Source organism: Somniosus microcephalus, chromosome 1 (assembly GCF_052327205.1).
Source record: "Somniosus microcephalus isolate GS21.2 chromosome 1, FLI_Smic_1.0, whole genome shotgun sequence".
NCBI lineage: Eukaryota > Metazoa > Chordata > Chondrichthyes > Squaliformes > Somniosidae > Somniosus > Somniosus microcephalus.
In genome coordinates, this window is record NC_140987.1 from 32,116,535 (window position 1) to 32,137,871 (window position 21,337).

At 47.5% G+C, this 21,337-nt stretch overlaps 1 protein-coding gene across 1 annotated transcript in view; it reads left to right on the top strand.

Moving 5' to 3' along the window:
- LOC147124016 (polypeptide N-acetylgalactosaminyltransferase-like 6) overlaps nt 1–21,337 on the top strand; it is a 248,984-nt gene that overhangs the window by 66,160 nt on the left and 161,487 nt on the right. The window contains exon 3 of the mRNA XM_085977447.1: nt 15,867–15,984. Within this exon, the coding sequence (XP_085833573.1) occupies nt 15,867–15,984 (118 nt within the window). The remainder of the gene's footprint in view (nt 1–15,866; nt 15,985–21,337) is intronic.

A 21,337-nucleotide genomic window follows, 5' to 3' on the forward strand; every position in this document is an offset into this window, starting at 1 on the left:
GGAGGACGAGGAGTACCAGCCCAGGAGGGAGGCACAAGGTCCAAGGGCCGTCCGTCGGCGGCTTATTGAACGTCACTTCTAGGCCCCCTGTCAGGGAATGGCTTGTGCCAATGAAAGAACATGATTGCAGCCGCTCCGCAAGCCCTCAGCCGGTTAAGGCAACAAACACTTCAAAGATCAAACATGGACAATGTTAATAAATAAAATGCTTTATTGTACAAACTCAGGGCCCTTCCCACATGAAAACCAAAAACAGACGAAACCCCCAAAAAACACTCAAACACATTACTCGCTCCCACAACCTTGAGAGGATTAACAAAACAGTGCAACTAAAATGTCCGTCATCCTCGGCCTTCGTAAAAAACAAACATCACATCCTCGGCCTTCAAAAAACAAACATCCAATTCTCGGCCTCAAAAAACAAACACAACTGGCCACACATTCGACTTTTTGGCCCGCTATGTCGATGCCTTGGCCATCTTTGTGTGGCCCCTGCCCGCCCTGCTGCTCCTCCTCAAAGTAAGGCCATTGGCTGCTGCAAGGCTGGGGGCAGGCTCCAGAGGGGCACATGTCGTGACGGCAGATGCCCTTGGGGGTCGGCCTAGTCGAGGTCTGGCCGTCGAGCGGGCGGCTGTTGAATGCTGCAGCTGTGGCTGGCCAGCATCAGTCGCTGCAGCAGCTCCTGGCAGCTCCACTGGGGGAGTGGCAGTGGCGGCTGGAGGAATGGGGGCAAGCTGGCGGATGGCAGGCGCTCGCTGGTCGCCTGAGACACTGGCACTCGCCCGGGCCAGCACTGCAGCATGCGCACCAATCTGCCGAGGGACAGACCGCTGTGCTGCTGCAGCGCGCCGGGTGCCCTGGCGATGCCTGGCTGACAGCGAGTGTGGCAACAGTGAGTGCCCGTGTTGACCTGTTCAGTGACCTCATCAGAGCACCCAGTGACTGCACGGCACCACTGATCAGCTGCCCACTCGCTGCCTGAGCTGCCCCGAATGCCGCCCGACTCGCTGCCTGCTCTGCCCCGAATTCCGCCAAACTGATGGCCTGTGAGGCCCCGACATCGGTGACACTCCGAGAGAGGGACTCGATGGCCTCAGGCAACCGTGCCACTACCCCCATGAGCTCCGTGTGCCGGCGCTCCGAGTCCGCGGACAAGTCCTCGAGGCGTTCCATCTCCTCGGCGAAGACCATCTCCGGACTGGAGGCCGGACTCTCCCTCTGGGGAGAAGGCCGCCGAGCTGGCCGACCCTTCCTGCGTTGCTGGAGGCCGCTGGGCCCAGCAATTGGACTCCCCTCCGACCCTTCCCCCCTCTGGGGAGAAGGCCGCCAAGCTGGCACCCCCCTCCCGCGTTTCTGCAGGGCGCAGGTCCCATGAGCTCCCCTCCCCTCCGACACTTCCGCGACGCTCCCCTCCAGGGAAGACGTGTCCCCTACATTGGCATGGGTTGCCACGGCTGAGGGTTCCCCTGATGGGCCGCCTTCCTCTTGCTCCTCCTCCTCCTCCTCCTCTGAGGGGCTGTCACTGGCAAGTTCAGGGACCTCCTCCTCACCATCTGAAAGCAGGAAGGCACAAGAGTAGCTTTAGAGTGAGGAGAGGGCGTCAGTGAGGGATGCATGAGTGGTGGCATTTAGCGCCTTGGTCGGACAGTGGCAAAGGATGTAGATCTGATGCGCAAGTGGGACGAGAGAGGTCCAAACGTTGATGTCCTTACCATTGGTGCCCAGAACAGGGTCGGCATCTCCACATGCAACGGGGCCAATCACCCGGGCACCCATGATGCGCTCCACGCGATGTTGAAGCTCGGTGAGCGGCTGGATCTGGGGTCGGCCTCCCCCGGTCGCAGTCCGGCTCTTCCTATTATTAGCCAGCTTGGCCTGCAAGAGAAAAGACGGCCTCTAAGTACAGTGTGTCGCCCTGATCTTGTGTGCACTGCCTCCCATGGTGGAATAGCCTGGCCAGTGTGTCGCCCTGGTCTTGTGTGCACTGCCTCCCATGGTGGAATAGCTTGGCCAGTGTGTGAAGTGCAGAATGTGCAATTGATGTTCATGCCTGTCCCATAGCTGCTGGATGAGGGCTGGCCATTAGGGCTTTCAGGTCCCTTTGCCCATAATGTGAGGTGCACATGCAAGGATGAGGAGGTCACTGGAAAGGGTACTCACCCTGACAATCCGCGTGAGGTCATTAAACTTTTTGCGGCATTGGACACCGGTCCTGGGGACCTCGCTGTTGGCTGACCCCTTGCTGGCGACATGCCTCCAGGCTCTCCGGTAGGCGCGGACCGGCGCCTTCCTGCCATTGTCCGGGTACAAAATATGGCGCCTCTTCTCCACACCACCAACCAGCACACTCAGACCACGCTCTGAGAAGCGCTGTGCTCGTTCACGGGCCCTCTGCATGGCTTCAGGCACTATTTGGGTCCAGCAGCAGTGTTCAGGCCTAGCTGGAGGGCTCCACTATCCAGGGCGTGGCAGCAGACAAAGTCGACCCTTCCACCTTAAGAGCTGGCCGGCGCCAGGGTGTCTGCTGTCAATCACGAGATGGCCGCACCTGCGCTGCGCCCGGCCTGGGTGCTCTCGCTCAGCACCTCCGGCTTAGCGCCTAAAGAGAGGCGTCCAGCACCAGTTTTAGCGCTCGAGCAAACTCTTAGGGCGAAGCTAATGAATATTGCAGAAGTGGCCTCGTTTTGGCGGCGGGCGCAAACTTTAGCGGCCGCCCGACTTTAACGCCCCAAAAGTGGCTACAATGAATTTCTAGGCCTGAGAGTCTAAAGTGTAACTCCAGGTTTAAAAAGTGCCTTTCTAAAGTCCGCACGTAGCTCTGTGCACGCTGTATTGTCACTAAGCTTAGTGTGACACACAGCAAGATGCAGTCGACTGCAAGCCTTGGCAGCTGCCCATCGTACTACACAGATACGGGTCTTTGTAGTATAATGGCACTCCGAATGAGCTGTGAATTATGGCACTGGACTGTAATACGGTGCGCGTTTCCAGAATTTAATACAATAAACCATCAATCAGATTGACTTGCAGTGCGCTGTGATTGTGACGCTGATTGAAGACTTGACAGTTTGGCTTACCTATTACTTTGTGTATCTGCATGCATTAGGCAAAGAGTGAAGTTTGCGAAAGATAAAGGTAGCAGCAATGGCAATGATTAATCTGCACTCCCTCCAGAAGCCATAGTGACAGAACGGATCACGTTGTCTAGCAAAACCATATTGCCATCACTCCACCTCCAGCTCAAAGATCTTTCAGTAACAGTGTAAGCCTCAACCCCAAGAGAAAGAGTGCTCCATCTACTCTACCACAACCACTGCTGACAATACTATTCCTTACTTGCTTCGTTCAATATAAACTGCATCTACTTGCAATTGCCTAAAGGTGTCAGCCGTGTCTCAGTGGGTAGCACTCTCGCCTTCTGAGTCAGAAAGTTGTGGGTTCAAGTCCCACTCCAGAGACTCGAACACAAAAATCTAAGCTGACACTCCCCGTGCAGCGTTGAGGCAGCGCATCACTGTCGGTATGTGCCAGCTTTCAGATGAGGCATTAAACCAAGGCCCCGTCTGCCCTCTTAGCCAACCTGGGTGGCGATCTTAAGTTGATATTATTAATAACATAAGAAATAGGAGCAGCAGTAGGCCCTTCGAGCCTGCTCCACCATTCAATAAGTTCATGCTGATCGTCTACCTCAACTGCACCTTCCCACACTATCCCCATATCCCTTGACTCCCTTAGTATCCAAAAACCTATTGATCTCTGTCTTGAATATATTCAATGACTAAGCATCTACAGTCCTCTGGGGTAGAGAATTACAAATTTCACAACCCTCCGAGTGAAGAAATTTCTCCTCATCTGAATCCTAAATAGCCAACCCCTTATTCTGAGACTGTGACCCCTGGTTCTAGACTCCCCAGACAGGGGAAACATCCTCTCTGCATCTACCCTGTCAAGCCCCTTAAGAACTTTATGTTTCATTGAGATCACCTCTCATTCTTCTAAACTCTAGGGAATATAAACCTAGTCTACTCAATCTATCCTCATAGGACAATCCCCTCATCCCAGGAATCAGTCTAGTGAGCCTTCGTTGCACTCCCTCTAAGGCAACAACTGTAGTGTCCGTGTGTAGATAAAGACACTGAAGACAGGAGTTGGTTCATAGGTATTTACTAAGCAAGTCTGAGGGGGGGTTCTAAAGGATATACACAATACACAGGCTTATATAGCCCAAGTGGCAATTACCGGCATTACGCACACCTGGGGCTCTTAAAGGCACATACACCATAATTGCTCTTAAAGGCACATACACCACAATTCCTCCCCTTCTAGCTAACTAGTACATCATATTTTAAGTAATTATTAATTACATGTTATATGCAAAATAATATACATTGCTGTATTAATTAATTATAAGTTAGTCTCTCAGGAGGCTTCCTGACTCGGTCCGGATAACGCCTCGGGGGTGTAGTAGTTTCTGGTGGTGTAGTAGGTTCTTCTGGCAAGGCTGATTCGGCTTGAAGGCCAGTGTCAGGTTCATCGGGCTCCAGTATCACCGGATCGGAAGTAGATATGGGTATCTCTACTTCATCGTTAGATGTATAGAGTGGTGGTGTAGGTTGTCCCTTTTTGGATGACTTGATGATTTGGTCAGCATGGCGCCTTATTATGCTGTCTCCGATGTCCACGGTATACATCAGTGGTCCTAATCGTGTGCAGATAGTTCCAGGCTGCCATTTCTCGGTACGGTAGTCCCGGGCCAAAACCGGTTGGCCTATCTGGAAGGCCCTAGTTGGCCTTTCATTCATGCCCTGAAACTGCCGGTTCTCCACGTCCCTTCGGATGTTGGGCTTGACCAAATCCAGCCGGCATCTTAGGTTTCTATTGTAGAACATCATGGCGGGAGTTTGGTTAGTAACCATATGCGTTGCATTCCTATATGCAAATAAGAAGTTATCCACCTTGTGCTGAAGTTTTATGTCTTCATTACCCATGGCCTTGATGGCCTTCTTGAAGGTCTGGACAAACCTTTCAGCCAATCCATTGGTGGCGGGATGGTATGGGGCGGACGTGTAGTGCTTTACCCCATTGTTCTTTAAGAACTTTCTGAATTCTTCGGACATAAATTGCGGTCCATTATCAGAACATATCTGCTCCGGCAGCCCATTCCTGGCAAATATGGTCCTTAATACTGTGATGGTTTTTTCCGTGGTGGTGGAGGACATCTTTATTACCTCCGGCCACTTGGAGTGTGCATCAACTGCGATTAAGAACATTGAGTCCATAAATGGACCAGCAAAGTCGATGTGCACCCTTTGCCAGGGAGATGAGGGCCACTCCCATGGATGTAGAGGGGCCTGTGGCGTAGCATTTTGGACCTTCTGGCATCCTAGGCAGCTCTTGGTCATGTCTTCGATGTCTCCATCGATACCTGGCCACCATACAAACGCCCTAGCTAGGTTCTTCATTTTCACTCCACCCAGATGCCCCTCGTGAAGCTCCTTTAGCACTTTATCCTGGAGTTTGGGTGGAATCACCACTCTGGATCCACACATCAAGGTTCCTCGGCACACTGACAGCTGTTCACTTCTTTGCGAGAATGCTGGCAACAGTGGTTCGCCATGTGCTGGCCATCCCTTCACTGTTAAATCGTAGACCCGTGAGAGAGTAGGGTCATTTCTTGTCTCCCTTTCAATGGCAGAATTTGTCACCGGTAGACATTCCACTATGGTAGAGTGGAATATCTCTACTGGGTCTACTGTATGTGCCTCTTCTATCGTTGGCAACGGTAGGCGTGATAAACCGTCAGCATTCCCATGCTGTTTTGACCCTTTGTATTCAATGTTGTATTGGTGTGCCCCTAGAAAAAGGGACCACCTCTGTAGTCTTTGTGCCGTCATAATGGGGACACCTTTTTTAGGGTTGAATATGGAGATGAGGGGTTGATGGTCAGTCAGCAAGGTAAATTTTTGTCCGTGTAGGTAATGGTTGAATTTCTTCACTCCCCATACCAGGCTGAGTGCTTCCCTGTTTATCTGGGCATAGTTACGCTCAGCTGAGTTCAATGAGCGTGACGCAAAAGCTATCGGCCGTTCCGAGCCATCAGGGAATCTATGGGACAATACCGCTCCTATGCCGTACGGGGATGCATCGCACGCCAGTCTGATTGGTAGTGATGGGTTGTAATGAGCCAAAATTTTCTCGGATGTGATTAAGTCTTTACATTTATGGAAGGCACGTTTACAGTCTTCGTTCCATTTCCAAATCACTCCTGTCTGTAGAAGATCATTAAGAGGGTGTAGAATAGTTGATAAGTTCGGTAAAAATTTATGATAGTAATTTATTAATCCCAGGAATGACCTTAATTGTGAAACATTTTCAGGTGCTGGGGCTTTTATAACTGCTTCAATTTTTTCAGGTGACTTATGCAACCCTTCCTTATTAATTATGTGGCCACAATATGATATCTGATTTTGGAAAAATTCGCACTTGGGGCGATTTGCTCGTGGGCCCCGTTCTTTCAGCCTAGTGAGCACCTGCTCCAAATTGGCAAGGTGCTCGTTGTCGTTTTCTCCTGTTATAAGGATGTCGTCTAGGTAGCATTGAGTCCCCGGAATCCCTTGCAGGACTTGCTCCATAGCTCTTTGCCAGATAGCTGGAGCTGATGCTATTCCAAAAACCAGTCGATTGTACTGGTACAGGCCTTTGTGTGTGTTTATTGTGAGATACTTTTTAGAGGTCTCCTCAACCTCCATCTGTAGATATGCCTGTGCCAAGTCAATTTTTGTGAAACGTTTCCCTCCGGATAGTGAGGTGAAAATATCTTCTATCCTCGGAAGAGGATACTGTACCGTGTGAAGGACCGGGTTTACAGTCACCTTAAAGTCCCCACAGATGCAAATTTTTTTCTGTTCCTCAGAGTTATTTTTCAATGTTTTTTTCATGACTGGAACGATGGGTGTTGCCCATTCGCTCCAATCTATTTTGGATAATACGCCTGCCTTTTCCAAATTCTTCAGCTCTGCCTCGACTGCCGGACGTATTGCGTATGGCACCGGTCTTGCCTTAAAAATTTTTGGAATTGCTGTATCTTCCACTTTTATTGAGGCGGTGATGCCTTTCAAGGTTCCTAGTTTCTCTTGAAACACTTCTTTGGCGTTGGCCAAGATGTCTTTTAATCATTCAGGTATGATGTCATCATTGTTTTTTTCCTTACTGGTCACCGTCAGTGCCTGAATGGAGTGCCAGTCTAAACGCATCTTCCTTATCCATTCACGTCCCAACAACGGTGGACCACCATCTTGTAGAATGTATAAATACAACTTTTGTATTTCTTTGCCGTTGTATACCACAGGCACCCTTATTTTTCCTTTGGGGTAGACTTTCTGCCCCGTATATGTTTTTAAGATAATGGATGTGTCTTTTAGAGGTATATGCGAAAATAGCCTCTCGTAATCTCGTCGATTTATTACGGTTAGAGCTGATCCTGTATCTAGCTCCATTTTAACTGGGGACCCTGCTATTGTGAGGGTAACCCAAATGGTTTGGTAATCCTCTTTGGCAAGTACATTATGTAATTTGAGACAGCTTAGTCTCTTGTTTCCGGAGTCGCTATCGCTATTCTGGTCTTCGGAGCTACTGTCCGCCATCATTTGTACCTTCCTGTACTTTTCTTTATTGATTCTCTGTTTTCTGTCAGTGGATTTATTTTGTCCAGATTGGCATACCCGTGCAATGTGTCCAATCTTACCACATTGCCTGCATGCTTTGCCCTTGAACCAGCAGTCCCTCTGGTTATGGGTGGATCTGCCGCAGCGATAACATCTTCCGAACTCCTGTGTCATTTTATGGGTGCCGAAGTCCTGTGTCTCTTGTTGTATCTCTGCAGCTCCTTTTGCTGCTGCTTCATATGATACAGCCATACTGAAAGCTTTGTCCAATGTTAAATCTTTTTCAGAAAGCAGTCTTTTTTGTGTTCCTTCACTTAAGAGACCGCAAACAAATTTGTCTCGAAGATAATCCGATAGTCCTGCTCCGAATTGGCAGTACTTTGATAGCTTTCTTAATTCGGTTAGGTAATCAGCGTTACTTTCATTCTTGTGTTGATTTCTCTTGAAGAACTTGAATCGTTCCGCTATCAGCAGCGGTGTTGGGTTTAAATGCTCCTGCAGGGTATCAACAATTTCTTTAAAAGTCTTGTCCTTTGGTTTGGCTGGAGTGATTAAATTTCGTAACAGCCCGTATGTCTTCGCGCCCATTAAGTTCAGAAGTACTGAAGCTTTTTTTTCATCTGTTTTTCCATTTGCAGTGCAATCAACCTCTACTCTTTCCACGTATGTGGTCCAATCTTCTATTTCGCCATCAAAAGCTTCAATATTACCAGATTTAGGCATTTCAGAAAAGATATGGCGCTTCCCGCGCTTTTTTTTTTACTCTCTGTAGCAACGATATGGCGCTTCCCGCGCTTTCCCGCCGCTGCTACCGATAACAACGCTGTTTATTCACTGTTGGAGACTCGTTCCCGACGGAGGTCTAAACGCTGACCTGCTTGCCGCGCCGGCCGTCTCTCAAGTGCACCCTCCCAGTCCGTTATTGCTTGCCTCCGATTTCGCTGCCTGTCTCAGCTGTAGAGCCCGCCGCTGGAGCTCCAGCCTGACGCCCAGGAAGGATTAGCGCAGTACCTGTCACCAGCTTGGCCAGCTGGTGAAACCACAGTTTCTATTACTTCCTTGAGTCTTCTGGACGCTGGAGGAATCGATGTCCTTGAGGTGCTGCCGAATTGCAGGTAAGTCCGTTTCCACTTCGTCGCCACTGTAGTGTCCGTGTGTAGATAAAGACACTGAAGACAGGAGTTGGTTCATAGGTATTTACTAAGCAAGTCTGGGGGGGGGTTTCTAAAGGATATACACAATACACAGGCTTATATAGCCCAAGTGGCAATTACCGGCATTACGCACACCTGGGGATCTTAAAGGCACATACACCATAATTGCTCTTAAAGGCACATACACCACAACAACAACTTGTATTTATATAGTACCTTTAACGTAGTGAAACGTCTCAAGATGCTGCACAGGAGTATTTTGAGACAAAAAATTTGACACCGATCCACATAAGGATGAATTAGGGTAGGTGACCAAAACCTTGGTCAAAGAGGTAGGTTTTAAGGAGCGTCTTAAAGGAGGAAAGAGAGGTAGCGAGGCGGAGAGGTTTAGGCAGGGAATTCCAGAGCTTAGGGCCTAGGCAACAGAAGGCACGGCCACCAAATGTTGAGCGATTATAATCAGGGATGCTCAAGGGGCCAGAATTAGAGGAGCGCAGATATCTCGGGGGGTTGTGGGGCTGAAGGAGATTATAGAGATAGGAAGGGGCGCGGCCATGGAGGGATTTGAAAAGAAAGATGAGAATTTTGAAATCGAGGCGCTGCTTAACCGGGAACCAATGTAGGTCAGCGAGTACAGGGGAGATGGGCGAACGGGACTTGGTGCGAGTTAGGGCACAGGCAGCCGAATTTTAGATGACCTCAAGTTTACGTAGGGTGGAATGTGGGAGGCCAGCCAGGAGTGTGTTGGAATAGTCGAGTCTAGAGGTAACAAGGGCATGGATGAGGGTTTCAGCAGCGGATGAGCTGAGGCAAGGGCGGAGACGGGCAATGTTACGGAGGTGGAAGTAGGCGGTCTTTGTTATGCTGTCAGAAGCTCATTTCAAGGTCAAATATGACACCAAGGTTGCGAACAGTGTGGTTCAGCCTCAGACAGATGTTAGGGAGAGGGATGGAGTCAGTGGCCACGAACGGAGTTTGTGGCGGGGACCAAAAACAAGGCAAGTATATCCAGTATATCCTTCCTTAAGTAAGGAGGCCAAAACTGTACACAGTACTCCAGGTGTGGTCTCACCAAGGCCCTGTACAATTGTAATAAGACTTCTTTACTCTTATATGCTAATCACTTTGTAATAAAGGCTAAAATACTATTTGCTTTCCTAATTGCTTGCTGTACCTGCATGTTAACTTTCTGTGATTTGTGTACAAGGACACCCAGGTCCCCCTGAATACCAACATTTCCCAATCTCTCACCATTTAAAAAATATTGCTTTTCTATTTTTCCTACCAAAGTGGATAACTTCAAATTTCTCTACATTATATTCTATCTGCCGTTCTTGCCCACTTACTCAATCTGTCCAGATCCCTTTGCAGCCTCTTTGCATCCTCCTCACAGCTTACCTTCCCACCTAACTTTGTACCATCAGCAAAGTTGGATACATTCCACTCAGTCCCCTCATCTAAGTCATTGATATAGATTGAAATAGCTGAGGCCCAAACACTGATCCTTATGATACCCCACTAGTTACAGCCTGCCAACCCGAAAATGATCCATTTATTCCTACTCTCTGTTTTCTGTCCATTAGCCAATCCTCAATCCATGCTGGTATATTACCCCCAAACCCATGAGTCCTAATTTTGTGTAATAACCTCTTGTGTGGCACCTTATTGAATGCTTTCTGAAAATCCAAATACACCACATCCGCTGGTTCCCCCTTATCTACCTTGTTAGTTACAACCTCAAAAATCTCTTAACAGATTTGTCAAACATGATTTCCCTTTCATAAATCTATGTTGACTCTGCCCAATCATATTATGATTTTCTAAGTGCCCTGTTACCACGTCCCTAATAATAGATTCTAGCATTTTCCCTACATATTCCTCCTGTCTGGCCCCAGACAGAGAGTGTCAGCAGGCAGTCTCCCCGATGGGGGTGTCACAGCCACCTCCAATGGTGCCCTCGCCTGATGCCCATACGCAAAAGCACTTGCCAGCATGGTCACTGGCGCGTGATCACTGACTGGGACTCCCACCCCCACTTTCATAGCCCCGACTTCTGGCCTGGGGTTGAACCTGCGGCCTTCTGTTCTGTATGACTCTGTACAGCAGCAGACAGTGCCTGTACCTATTAGGTCAACGGGAGAGTTGGGTGGAGTGGGGGCTGCAAAGGCAGGTTTAACTTCAATGTATGATGCGCAGTGATAGGAAATCATATTAATTATAACAAAATTATCCGCAGTTATTAAAAATAAATCATATTTTAATTACCGTTCCAATAACGTACTGGGGAGTTAATAGTGTCCTTGTATTCATATTGCATTCACAGCAAACAGCTTCAAGTCTGATACTGTGGTACAGCATTCTGCCTGAAACCTGAAAAGTTTAAGTTTAATCTCAAGCAAATATTTGTCTGCAATGGTTTGTGATGAGTTTTTCACATCTCTCCTCGGGGTTCTGGATATTAGATCTCATTGGCACCATGGTGAATCTTTGGAATTCTCTACCCCAGAGGGCTGTGGAGACAGATTGGCCCAGAAATTCGGCTCTCCCCGGGTGAGTACGCACGGGGTACTCACCCGTAGGCCGAATGGAATTGCTGGTTTCCTGCATGCACTGCGCATGCGCGGGAAACCGGCACTTCCGATCCTCTGAACGAAGAGGTTCAGAGGTCGAACGCGCGCGCAGGGGAGGCTGCGCGTGCGCTTTGAACTTAGGTTTTTTTTTACAGGTTTTCCCGGGAGGGTAAGCCTGCAGAATTTACACATTTAAAAAGCAGGCATAAGGCCTGCTTTTTGCAAGGTAAGTGGTCAATTAATTAAAATTAAAACATTTTTTCCACAGGTTTATTATTTTTAAATACTTTAAAGCAAGGTAAGTTTATTTTTAGCCCCGTTATAATATAAAATTATTTTTTTCAAAAATTTAAATTATTGTTTAAAATAGTTATTTAATGTAATTTATAGTTTATTTAAAAAGTGTGATTTAAAAAAAAATTATTTGCAGGTTTACTGCTATTTTGGGCCCGTAGTATTTATAAGTTTTGACAGGTCTACCTGTCAATCTTATGAATGGGCTTTTCCCTCCTCCGATTGGCTGCCCATGGCTCATGTGATCCCAGGGGACGCATCGCACTAACTACGCCCCTGGGACACGCAAGCACAGCGCGCCGGCAGCTGGGCCAGGCCCCGGAGCGGAATTCCACGGGGCCCTACAGCTCAACTGCTGGCGCGCAATGTAAGTGCAGGTCGGGGGCTTACACCCGCGGGAAGCCCCCGACCCGAATTTCTGGGCCAATATATGTCTGTATATTCAAGACAGAGATCGATAGATTTTTGAATATTAAGGGAATCAAGGGATATGGGAATAGTGCAGGAAAGTGAAGTTGAGGTAGAAGATCAGCCATGATCTTATTGAATGGCGAAGCAGGCTCGAAGGGCCAAATGGCCGACTCCTGCTCCTATTTCTCATGTTCTTCTGTTGACAATTTTGGCACAATGGCTTTAGTTAAAGAATTCCTGTCACCGGCATCTGCCGGTGAAAAGGTAAACACAGTGTTGCTTCTTCTTGTAATGGGAGTGATTGAGGGGGAAGCAAACTGTACGGTAAATGACTGGTTGTTGGAGCTCGGCTGGGAGAGTCAGCATGACCTCAAGTGTAATAGTCATTTAGATGTTGAAATATCTCACCCTTTCTCTAGGATGTGGTCGAAGTCTTTCAGAGCTTTGTGTGTTTGAAAGACACCATTCTCACTCCCTACAATCTTCGTTTTAGTCCAGTAAACATTTGATTCAATTGGGAACTATCAATTATTGTCACAAGTGAATTTATTTCCCTTTTAAGTTTTTAGGTGATGAATATCAAAGCTGGGGAATAAATTCTTTCCCATTTCAGCCACTCAGTGTCAGCATTGGAAAGAAAGACTTTTATTTATATATAATGGCCCTGAAATTAGGATCGGGGGCTTGCCGCGCGTGCAAGCCCCCGATCTGCACTCACCCTGCGCGCTGACATCTGAAGCCCGGGCCTGCTTGCATTTCCTGTCACAGGCCCGGTTCAGATGTCAGCGCGATGTGCTTACCTGACCCAGCGGCGTAGTTAGTGCGATGTGCCGGCTGGGATCAGGTGAGCACTGTACAACCAATCAGGGGAGGGGAAGGTTCATTCATGAGTTTGAGAGTAAGAACTGTCAAACTCATGAAAACTACGGGGGCCCAAAACACTATTTAAACTTTAAATAAAAATTTAAAAAACATCCCAATCATTAAATTAAGTACAAATAAGTTTAAAAAAATAATTTAAACAATAATTTTTTTTGTTGAAAAAAATAAATTTTTAATAAAAAGGGTCTAAAACTAAACTTACCTTATTGTAGATTCTTTAAAATAATAAACCTCTGGGGGAAAAAAATTCTAAAATGCACTAAAACACCACTTACCTGTAAAAATAAATACTTACGTGTGCTTTTTACAAGCGTAAAGACCGGAGGCCTTTACACATACGCAAATCCCCCAAAACAGAAGAAATCCAAGACGCACACGCTGCCCCCTACAGCGCACGCGCTAGCCTCTTCACCTCTTGGGTTAGAGGAGAGGAAATGCTGGTTTTCAGCGCATGCGCTGTGCATGCTGAAAACCGGCATTTCCTCCGGCCAGACGCGTGAGTACCCCTTCCGTACTCACGCGTCTGGGGAGGAATTACTGCCCCAGTGTGTTTCATGACCTTAGGACTTGGGATGGCAGGAATGACGTATGAAGAGAGATTGGGTCGATTGGGCTTATACTCACTGGAGTTTAGAAGAATGAGAGGGGATCTCATTGAAACTTATAAAATTCTAACAGGACTCGACAGACTAGATGCAGGAAGGATGTTCCCGATGGCAGGGGAGTCCAGAACCAGGGGTCACAATCTAAGGATAAGGGGTAAGCCATTTAGGACAGAGATGAGGAGGAATTTCTTCCCCCAGAGAGTGGTGAACCTGTGGAGTTCTCTACCACAGAAGGCAGTTGAGGCCAATTCATTAAATATATTCAAGAAGGAGTTAGATATATTTCTTAAGGCTAAAGGGATCAAGGGATATGGGGAGAAAGTAGGGACAGGGTACTGAGTTTGGATGATCAGCCATGATCGCATTGAATGGCGGAGCAGGCTTGAGGGGCCGAAAGGCCTACTTCTGCTCCTATCACAGAAACCCCACAGTGCAGATAGAGGCCATTTCGGCCCATCGAGCCTGCACCGACACATATCCCACCCGATCCCCGTAACCCCTACACCAACACATATCCCACCCTATAACCCCACATATTTTAATCCCCCTAACACTAAGGGTCAATTTATCATAGCCAATCAACCTAACCTGCACATCTTTGGACTGTGGGAGGAAACCAGAGCACCCAGAGAAAACCCACGCAAACACGGGGAGAATGTGCAAACTCCACACAGACAGTCACCCGAGGCCGGATTCGAACCCGGGTCCCTGGCGCTGTGAGGCAACAGTGCTAACCACTATGCCACCGTGCTGCCTATGTTTCTATGTTTTCTAGGACGACACTTCAGGAATACTTCATTGGCTGTGAAGCGCTTTGGGATGTCCCGAGGTCGTGCAAGGCGCTGTATAAATGCAAGTCTTTCTTTCAAAGCACATTACAGCCAATGAAGTACTTTTTGAAGTGTAGTCACTGTTGTAATGTAGGAAATGCGGCAGCTAATTTGCGCAGAGCAAGCTCCCACAAACAACAATGTGATAATGACCAGATAATCTGTATTTTTTGTGATGTTGATTGAGGGATAAATATTGACCAGGACACCGGGGATAACTCCCCTGCTCTTCCTCGAAATAGTGCCGTGGGATCTTTTACGTCCACCTGAGAGAGCAGACGGGGCCTCGGTTTAATGTCTCAGCCAAAAGACGGCACCTCCGACAATGTAGCGCTCCCTCAGCACTTCACTGGGAGTGTCAGCATAGAGAAGCACTCCTGCTGAGGTATAGTGCGGTCAGAGCAAGAGTAAAACTCCCTCCGCTTTGCCCTGACAACAGACATAAACCCCAATCTCTGAAGACAAAGCCCTAACGCGCCAATGTAGCATTTTTCCCCATTTCCCATGCCAGCTTGTCTGCATGGCATTGCCAATTAGTGCCAGCTTTGCGCTGTGGGCACATGTCCAGTAGGAGCTAGATTGAGATAGGACCCTTCCAGCAAACAGACAGAGACTTTCTTCCCAGCAAACTGGGCTGGTTTCAAACCTAGATCCTAGAGGTGAAGGGACAATGTCTAGTGCACTAGATCATAGGAATATAGGAACAGGAGCAGGCCATTCAGCCCCTCAAACCTGCTCCGCCATTCAATGAGATCATGGCTGATCTGTGACCTAACTCCATATACCTGCCTTTGGCCCATATCCCTTAATTCTTGTGGTTAACAAAAATCTATCAATCTCAAATTTAAAATTAACAATTGATCTAGCATCAACTGCTGTTTGCGGAAGAGAGTTCCAAACTTCTTCCACCTTTTGTGTTTAGAAGTGTTTCCGAACTTCACTCCTGAAGGGTCTGGCTCTAATTTTTAGTCTATGTCTCCTAGTCCTAGAATCCCCAACCTGCGGAAATAGTTTCTCTCTGTCTACCCTGTCAGTTCCCCTTAACATCTTGAAAATTTCAATCAAATCAACCCCTAAGTTCTAAGGTAAACGACCCTGGTTTGTGTAATCGCTCCTCGTAATTTAACCCTTGGAGTCCGGGTATCATTCTGGTAAATCTACATTGCACTCCAAGGCCAATATATCCTTGCGATGGTGTGGTGCTCAGAGCTGAACATTGCACCATCTAGTTCCCTACAAATGTTTTTTTTTTTAATATTTAGTCTGACCATGTCCTTGTCCAGACCAGTATTTTATTCTTACATTCTCATTTAAGTTCAGCTGACATTACAGTTGACAAATAGCACCAGGGTTTCATGTCCCTTTTCTTCATCGATTTTTCTATTGCACAAGCCTTGATACCTCCGCTAAATGGAAGGATTAATGCACTGCACTCAGTGTCAGTTTTATCTTTCAGATCCCCTGTTATGGCTGGAGGCCTGTTTGCTGTCGATCAGCGGTGGTTCTGGGAATTGGGAGGCTATGATCCAGGACTGGAAATCTGGGGCGGGGAGCAATATGAAATATCGTTCAAGGTAAGTTAGCATGGAGATTTCTACTCCAGTCCTTAAAGCACAGTAATGTGTTGTTGCATTATTAAATGGTGAAAAGTGCCTTGTTTGTAGATTTCCTATAGAAAAGTGGTCTATATGCTCTTTAGTATGAACCCCGTGCCTCTATATATCATTCATTATCATCCCTATCAAGATACAGTAAAAGCTTGCAAACTCCAAGTGATTTTCTTCATAGGAACATTAGGAACAGGAGTTGGCCATTCAGCCCCTCGAGCCTGCTCCGCCATTCGATTAGAGCATGGCTGATCAGCACCTCACCTCCAGTTACCCGCTTTTGCTCCATGTCCCTTGATACCTTTCACAGAAATCACACAGTGCAGATAGAGGCCATTTCGGCCCATCGAGCCTGCACCGACACATATCCCACCCGATCCCCGTAACCCCTACACCAACACATATCCCACCCTATCCCTGTAACCCCACGTATTTAATCCCCCTAACACTAAGGGTTAATTTATCATAACCAATCAACCTAACCCGCACATCTTTGGACTGTGGGAGGAAACCGGAGCACCCGGAGGAAACCCACGCAAACACGGGGAGAATGTGCAAACTCCACACAGACAGTCACCCGAGGCCGGATTCGAACCCGGGTCCCTGGCGCTGTGAGGCAACAGTGCTAACCGCTATGCCACCGTACCTGACAAAAATCCATCAATCTCAGTCTTGAAAGCTCCAATTGTCCCAGCATCCACAACCTTTTGGAGGAGGGCTGTAATGGTTGTAGGGCTGGAGGAGGTTACAGAGATGGGGAGGGGCGAGCCCATGGAGGGATTTGAACACAAGAATGAGAATTTTAAATCTGAGGCGTTGTAAGACCAGGAGCCAATGTAGGCCAGCCAGCCCAGGGGTGATAGCTGAACGGGACTTGGTGCGAGTTAGGATACGGGCACCGTATTTTTTAGATGAACTAATGTTCACAGAGGGTGGAAGGTGGGAGATCATTGGAATTGTCGAGTCTGGAGGTAATAAAAATATAACATATCTACATATTATTATGCAGGCTACATCAGCTGTGTACCTGGCAGATGTGGCTTATGTATTAGATGAGCAATCTTTTGCTGATCACAACATGCTTCAGTTATTATGGTATTCAGTGATATGCTTGCAATCCGACTGTGTTCTGTATAATTACAACCAGTGAGGCCTTAAAGGATTCATTACCACAGCGCTAGGTTTCTACATACTCATCTCCTGTGTGTACACACATAATTCAGACACACAACAAGCATGGGCAAAAGTCATATTGTAACGTTGACTCTCAGTTTGATCTTAGTCACCACATAAATTATCCAATCCTTAACCGTGAGGCAGGTCCAGAGAAATTCCATTCTCCAGCCGTTTTATTGTTCGATTTTTCAGCTCTGTGACACTGAACAAACGTTAATATCAAAGCAAGTTTAATCACAGAATGATAGCATGATAGAGCACAGAAGGTGGCCGTTCGGCCCATCGTGCCTGTGCCGGCACTTTGAATGAGCTATCGAATTTGTTCCCACCTCCCCTGCTCTTTCCCCACAGCCCTGCAAATCTTCCCCCTTCCAAATATTTATCCAAATCCCTTTAAAAAGTTGCTACTGAATCTGCTTCCACCCCTCCTTTCCGGCAGCGCGTTCCAGATCACAACAATTCGCTGCGTAAAAAAAACAAATTCCTCCCGTCGCCTCTGATTCTTTTGCCAATTCCTTTAAATGCGAAGTGTAAATTTATTATTGTAATATTAAATTTACACAAGCAAAATAAACGCTTAAAATACAATCCCGAATAAAAGTTTGACCAGCTCCCCATCTTTCCGTTACCTCTATTCTTCCTCATTCACATTACTTCAAATAATGTACTTTATTTAGCCTTGGCGTCAGCCGTGGCTCAGTCAGCAGCACTATCACCTCTGAGGCAAAAGGTTGTGGGTTCAAGTCCCACTCCAGACACCTGCTAAACATTAATCCAGGCTAACACTCCAGTGTAGTACTGAGGAAGTGCTGATAAGATGTTAAACTAAATTCCCCAAGATGCACTTGGGGACACATATTTGTGGAGTCAGCCTGAAGACGTTAAGGCCTCTTCTGCCCTCTCAATTATAAAAGATCCCATGGCACTATTCAATGAAGAATAGGGGAGTTCTCCTCAGAGTCCTGGTTAATATTTATCCCCCAACCAACATGACTAAAACATATAGGGGGAAAGATTCAGTTGTTTGCGCCTCCCGTTAGTGCCTTAAGAGGGCGCTAATGGGGCGTAAAGCAACTAGAGGCCGGGCGCGGCGATGTTTGCACCGCTCGCGAAATTAACTAGACATTTTGCGGTGGCGCTAAACACTACCGCCACGATCTCCTGCGCCGGCAGATTGTGACGTCAGTCGAGTGCGCAACACCCCGTTGGTGCCCCCTGACTTACCGCCTGCCGCTAGCAACGACAGGTTGAGGGGAGCGTTATGCTGTCAGAAAGGGACTAGGGGAACGCTATTTAAAGGCGACCGCTTCCTGCCTTTTTTTGTCGGTGACATTTTTGCACCATGCATTCTGAGACAGAGAGAGAGAGTTCTGGAGAGATTCAATGCTGTGTGAAGGAGTTTTGAGTACTGAGCAGCACTTTGCAGCTTTATTTTGATTTGCCCTTCCTTGCTTCGCCAGCTCTCTGAGGTAGCGCCTTGCTTCTCGGCCTTTGCGCCTTAAGACAGGCGTGAAGCACCTGATTTAGCACTCCAATCACCTCCAGGGGCGATAAAAGCCAAGTTTGCTGTCGGAGGCGATAATTAGCGCCAGGCGGTAAACTTTGCGCGCGGCCGATAATGGCGCCCCAAATGGGGCGATACCGAATTTTCCCCCATAATCTGGTCATTGCTGTTTGTGGGAGCTTGCTCTGCACAAATTGGCTGCTGCGTTTCCAACATTACAACAATACGTCTGTGATAAATCCATGTAGTGAGACAAGGACTCGAAGAGGCGATATCGTAGAATTAGCACGAGTACTTTATTAACAAACAGAGTAACAAACATCATGCCTGCATCCTGGCATTTCACCTTTGCTGACCTTGACAGGAAGCAAACCTCTGACCTTAACAGGAAGCAAACCTCTGACCTTAGCAGCAGCATTGGCTACAGCACCACCTGGTGGATAACCTTAATCATAACATCCCAGATTACTATATCCCTCCCCCCTTAAGATTTCAGTACAAATTTCTTAACAAACAACCATTCCTGAGGGTCACATAAGGAGTCTCCATTCATCATGTTCCATACTTGATGAATCTAACAGTTCAGTATCAATCTCTCTGGTGGCTTGCGAGCCCTTTGTGAACGTCTAACAGTAAAGTCCCTGCTTGTTTGTGGTGAAGCCACCAGCTGCTCCTGAGCAGTTTTCAGAGTATCTGACTCTGCAACGATGGTTCCCTCTTGACGAATAGGTTCCTGTGGAATTGGCTCTGTCCCTGGTGGTGGCACCACAGATGCACTTGGATAACTGGGGGCAACCCTGTCTTCAGTCATTGCATCTGGAACCTTCATTTCAATTTCCCCTTGTCTGGGAAGTATCTGATCTACATGTCTGCGTACTACCCTACCATCTCCCAACATGACCTTGTATGATACTGGACCTGTCATTGAGTCTATGAAGCCAGGAATCCACTTTGGTCCATAACTGAAATTCCTGGTAAGGACCGCATCTCCTTCTCCAAAACTTCGGCTCTTTGTTCTTTTGTCATGGTTCTCTTTTTGTTTGTTTTGTCTGTTTTCCATTTTCCTTTTTAGGTCTGGGTGGACAAGGTCAAGAGTGGAGTGGAGTCTATGACCTAATAACATCTCAGCAGGAGAGAGTCCTGTGGTGGATTGAGGTGTTATTCTGTAGCTGAACAGAACCCGTGACACTTTGGCTGCTAAACTCCCTTCTGCACTTTTTTTCATCATCTCCTTAAATGTTTGTACGGCTCTCTCCGCAAGTCCATTTGAGGACGGATGGTATGGAGCCGAGGTCACCTGCACTTTGCCACTTTTTCTCAAGAACTCTTTTGTCTCTGTACTCACAAAACAAGTGGCATTGTCACTCACCACGATCTCCGGTAGCCCTTGATTACTGAAGCTCCGACGCAGGCAGTCTATAGTAATAGTGGCGGAAGCAGAATTTACATGATAAACATCCATCCATTTGGAATGTGCATCAATGATTATGAGGAACATCTTCCCCATGAATGGACCCGCATAATCTAAGTGCCATCTTCTCCATGGTTTATCCGGCCACTCCCAGGGGTGGAGAGGAGCCGCTGCTGGTGCCTTCCGGTGTTCCTGACAAGTGCTGCATGTCTTGACTAGATTTTCTATCTCCTCATCTAGCTTTGGCCACCACAAGTAACTCCTAGCCAAGGCTTTCATACGTGAGACCCCAGGATGACATTGATGTAGTTGCTCTAGGGTAGACTGTCGTGCTGGCTGTGGAATAATCACTCGTGCTCCCCACAACACGCAACCATCCTGCACACTCAGCTCTGTTTTCCTGACACTGTAGGGTGTGAAGTCAGCCCCTTCCGGATGCTGTGGCCATCCCCTCACCAAATATTCTTGAACTCTAGACAGTACTGGATCTTTACCTGTCCATGTTCTTACTTGCTCTGCAGTCACAAGTGCCGTGTCAGTGTCCTCCAACATCAAAACTCTGTCCTCTGGAGCTGCACGGATAGGTGTGCCTGGCAGTGGAAGACGGCTCAAGGCATCTGCGTTCCCATGGTACTTGCCCACCTTGTAGACAATGACATACTCATATGCCCTCAACGTCACTGCCCACCTCTGGATCCGGGGTGACACCATCTGTGGAACTGCTTTCATTTCATTGAAAAGAGAGAGAAGAGGTTTATGATCGGTGCATATGGTGAACTTCCTGCCATATATGTACTTGTGGAACCTCTGTAACCCAAACATTATTGCTAACCCCTCTTTGTCTAACTGGGAATAGTTTGTTTCCGCTGGTGTTAGAGTTTGGGACATAAACCCTATTGGTCTTTCAGTTCCATCTTCCATGCAGTGTGAAAGAACTGCCCCCACCCCATAAGGTGAAGCGTCACAAGAGAGAATGATGTCTTTCTCTGCATTGTAGTGAACCAGCACATCCGACGGCAGCATCAGTTTCTTGGACTGTTCAAATGAAACCCCCTGCTCCTCTCCCCACTGCCACTGTGTCTCCTTGCGCAGTAGTTTGTGAAGAGGTGCTAACACAGTTGACAAGTTTGGTTAAAATCCTGTTCTAATAGTTCAGCAGTCCCAGGTAAGCTTTTAACTCAGCCACATTTGTAGGAGCAGGGGCGTCCTGCAGTGCTTGTACCTTCTCC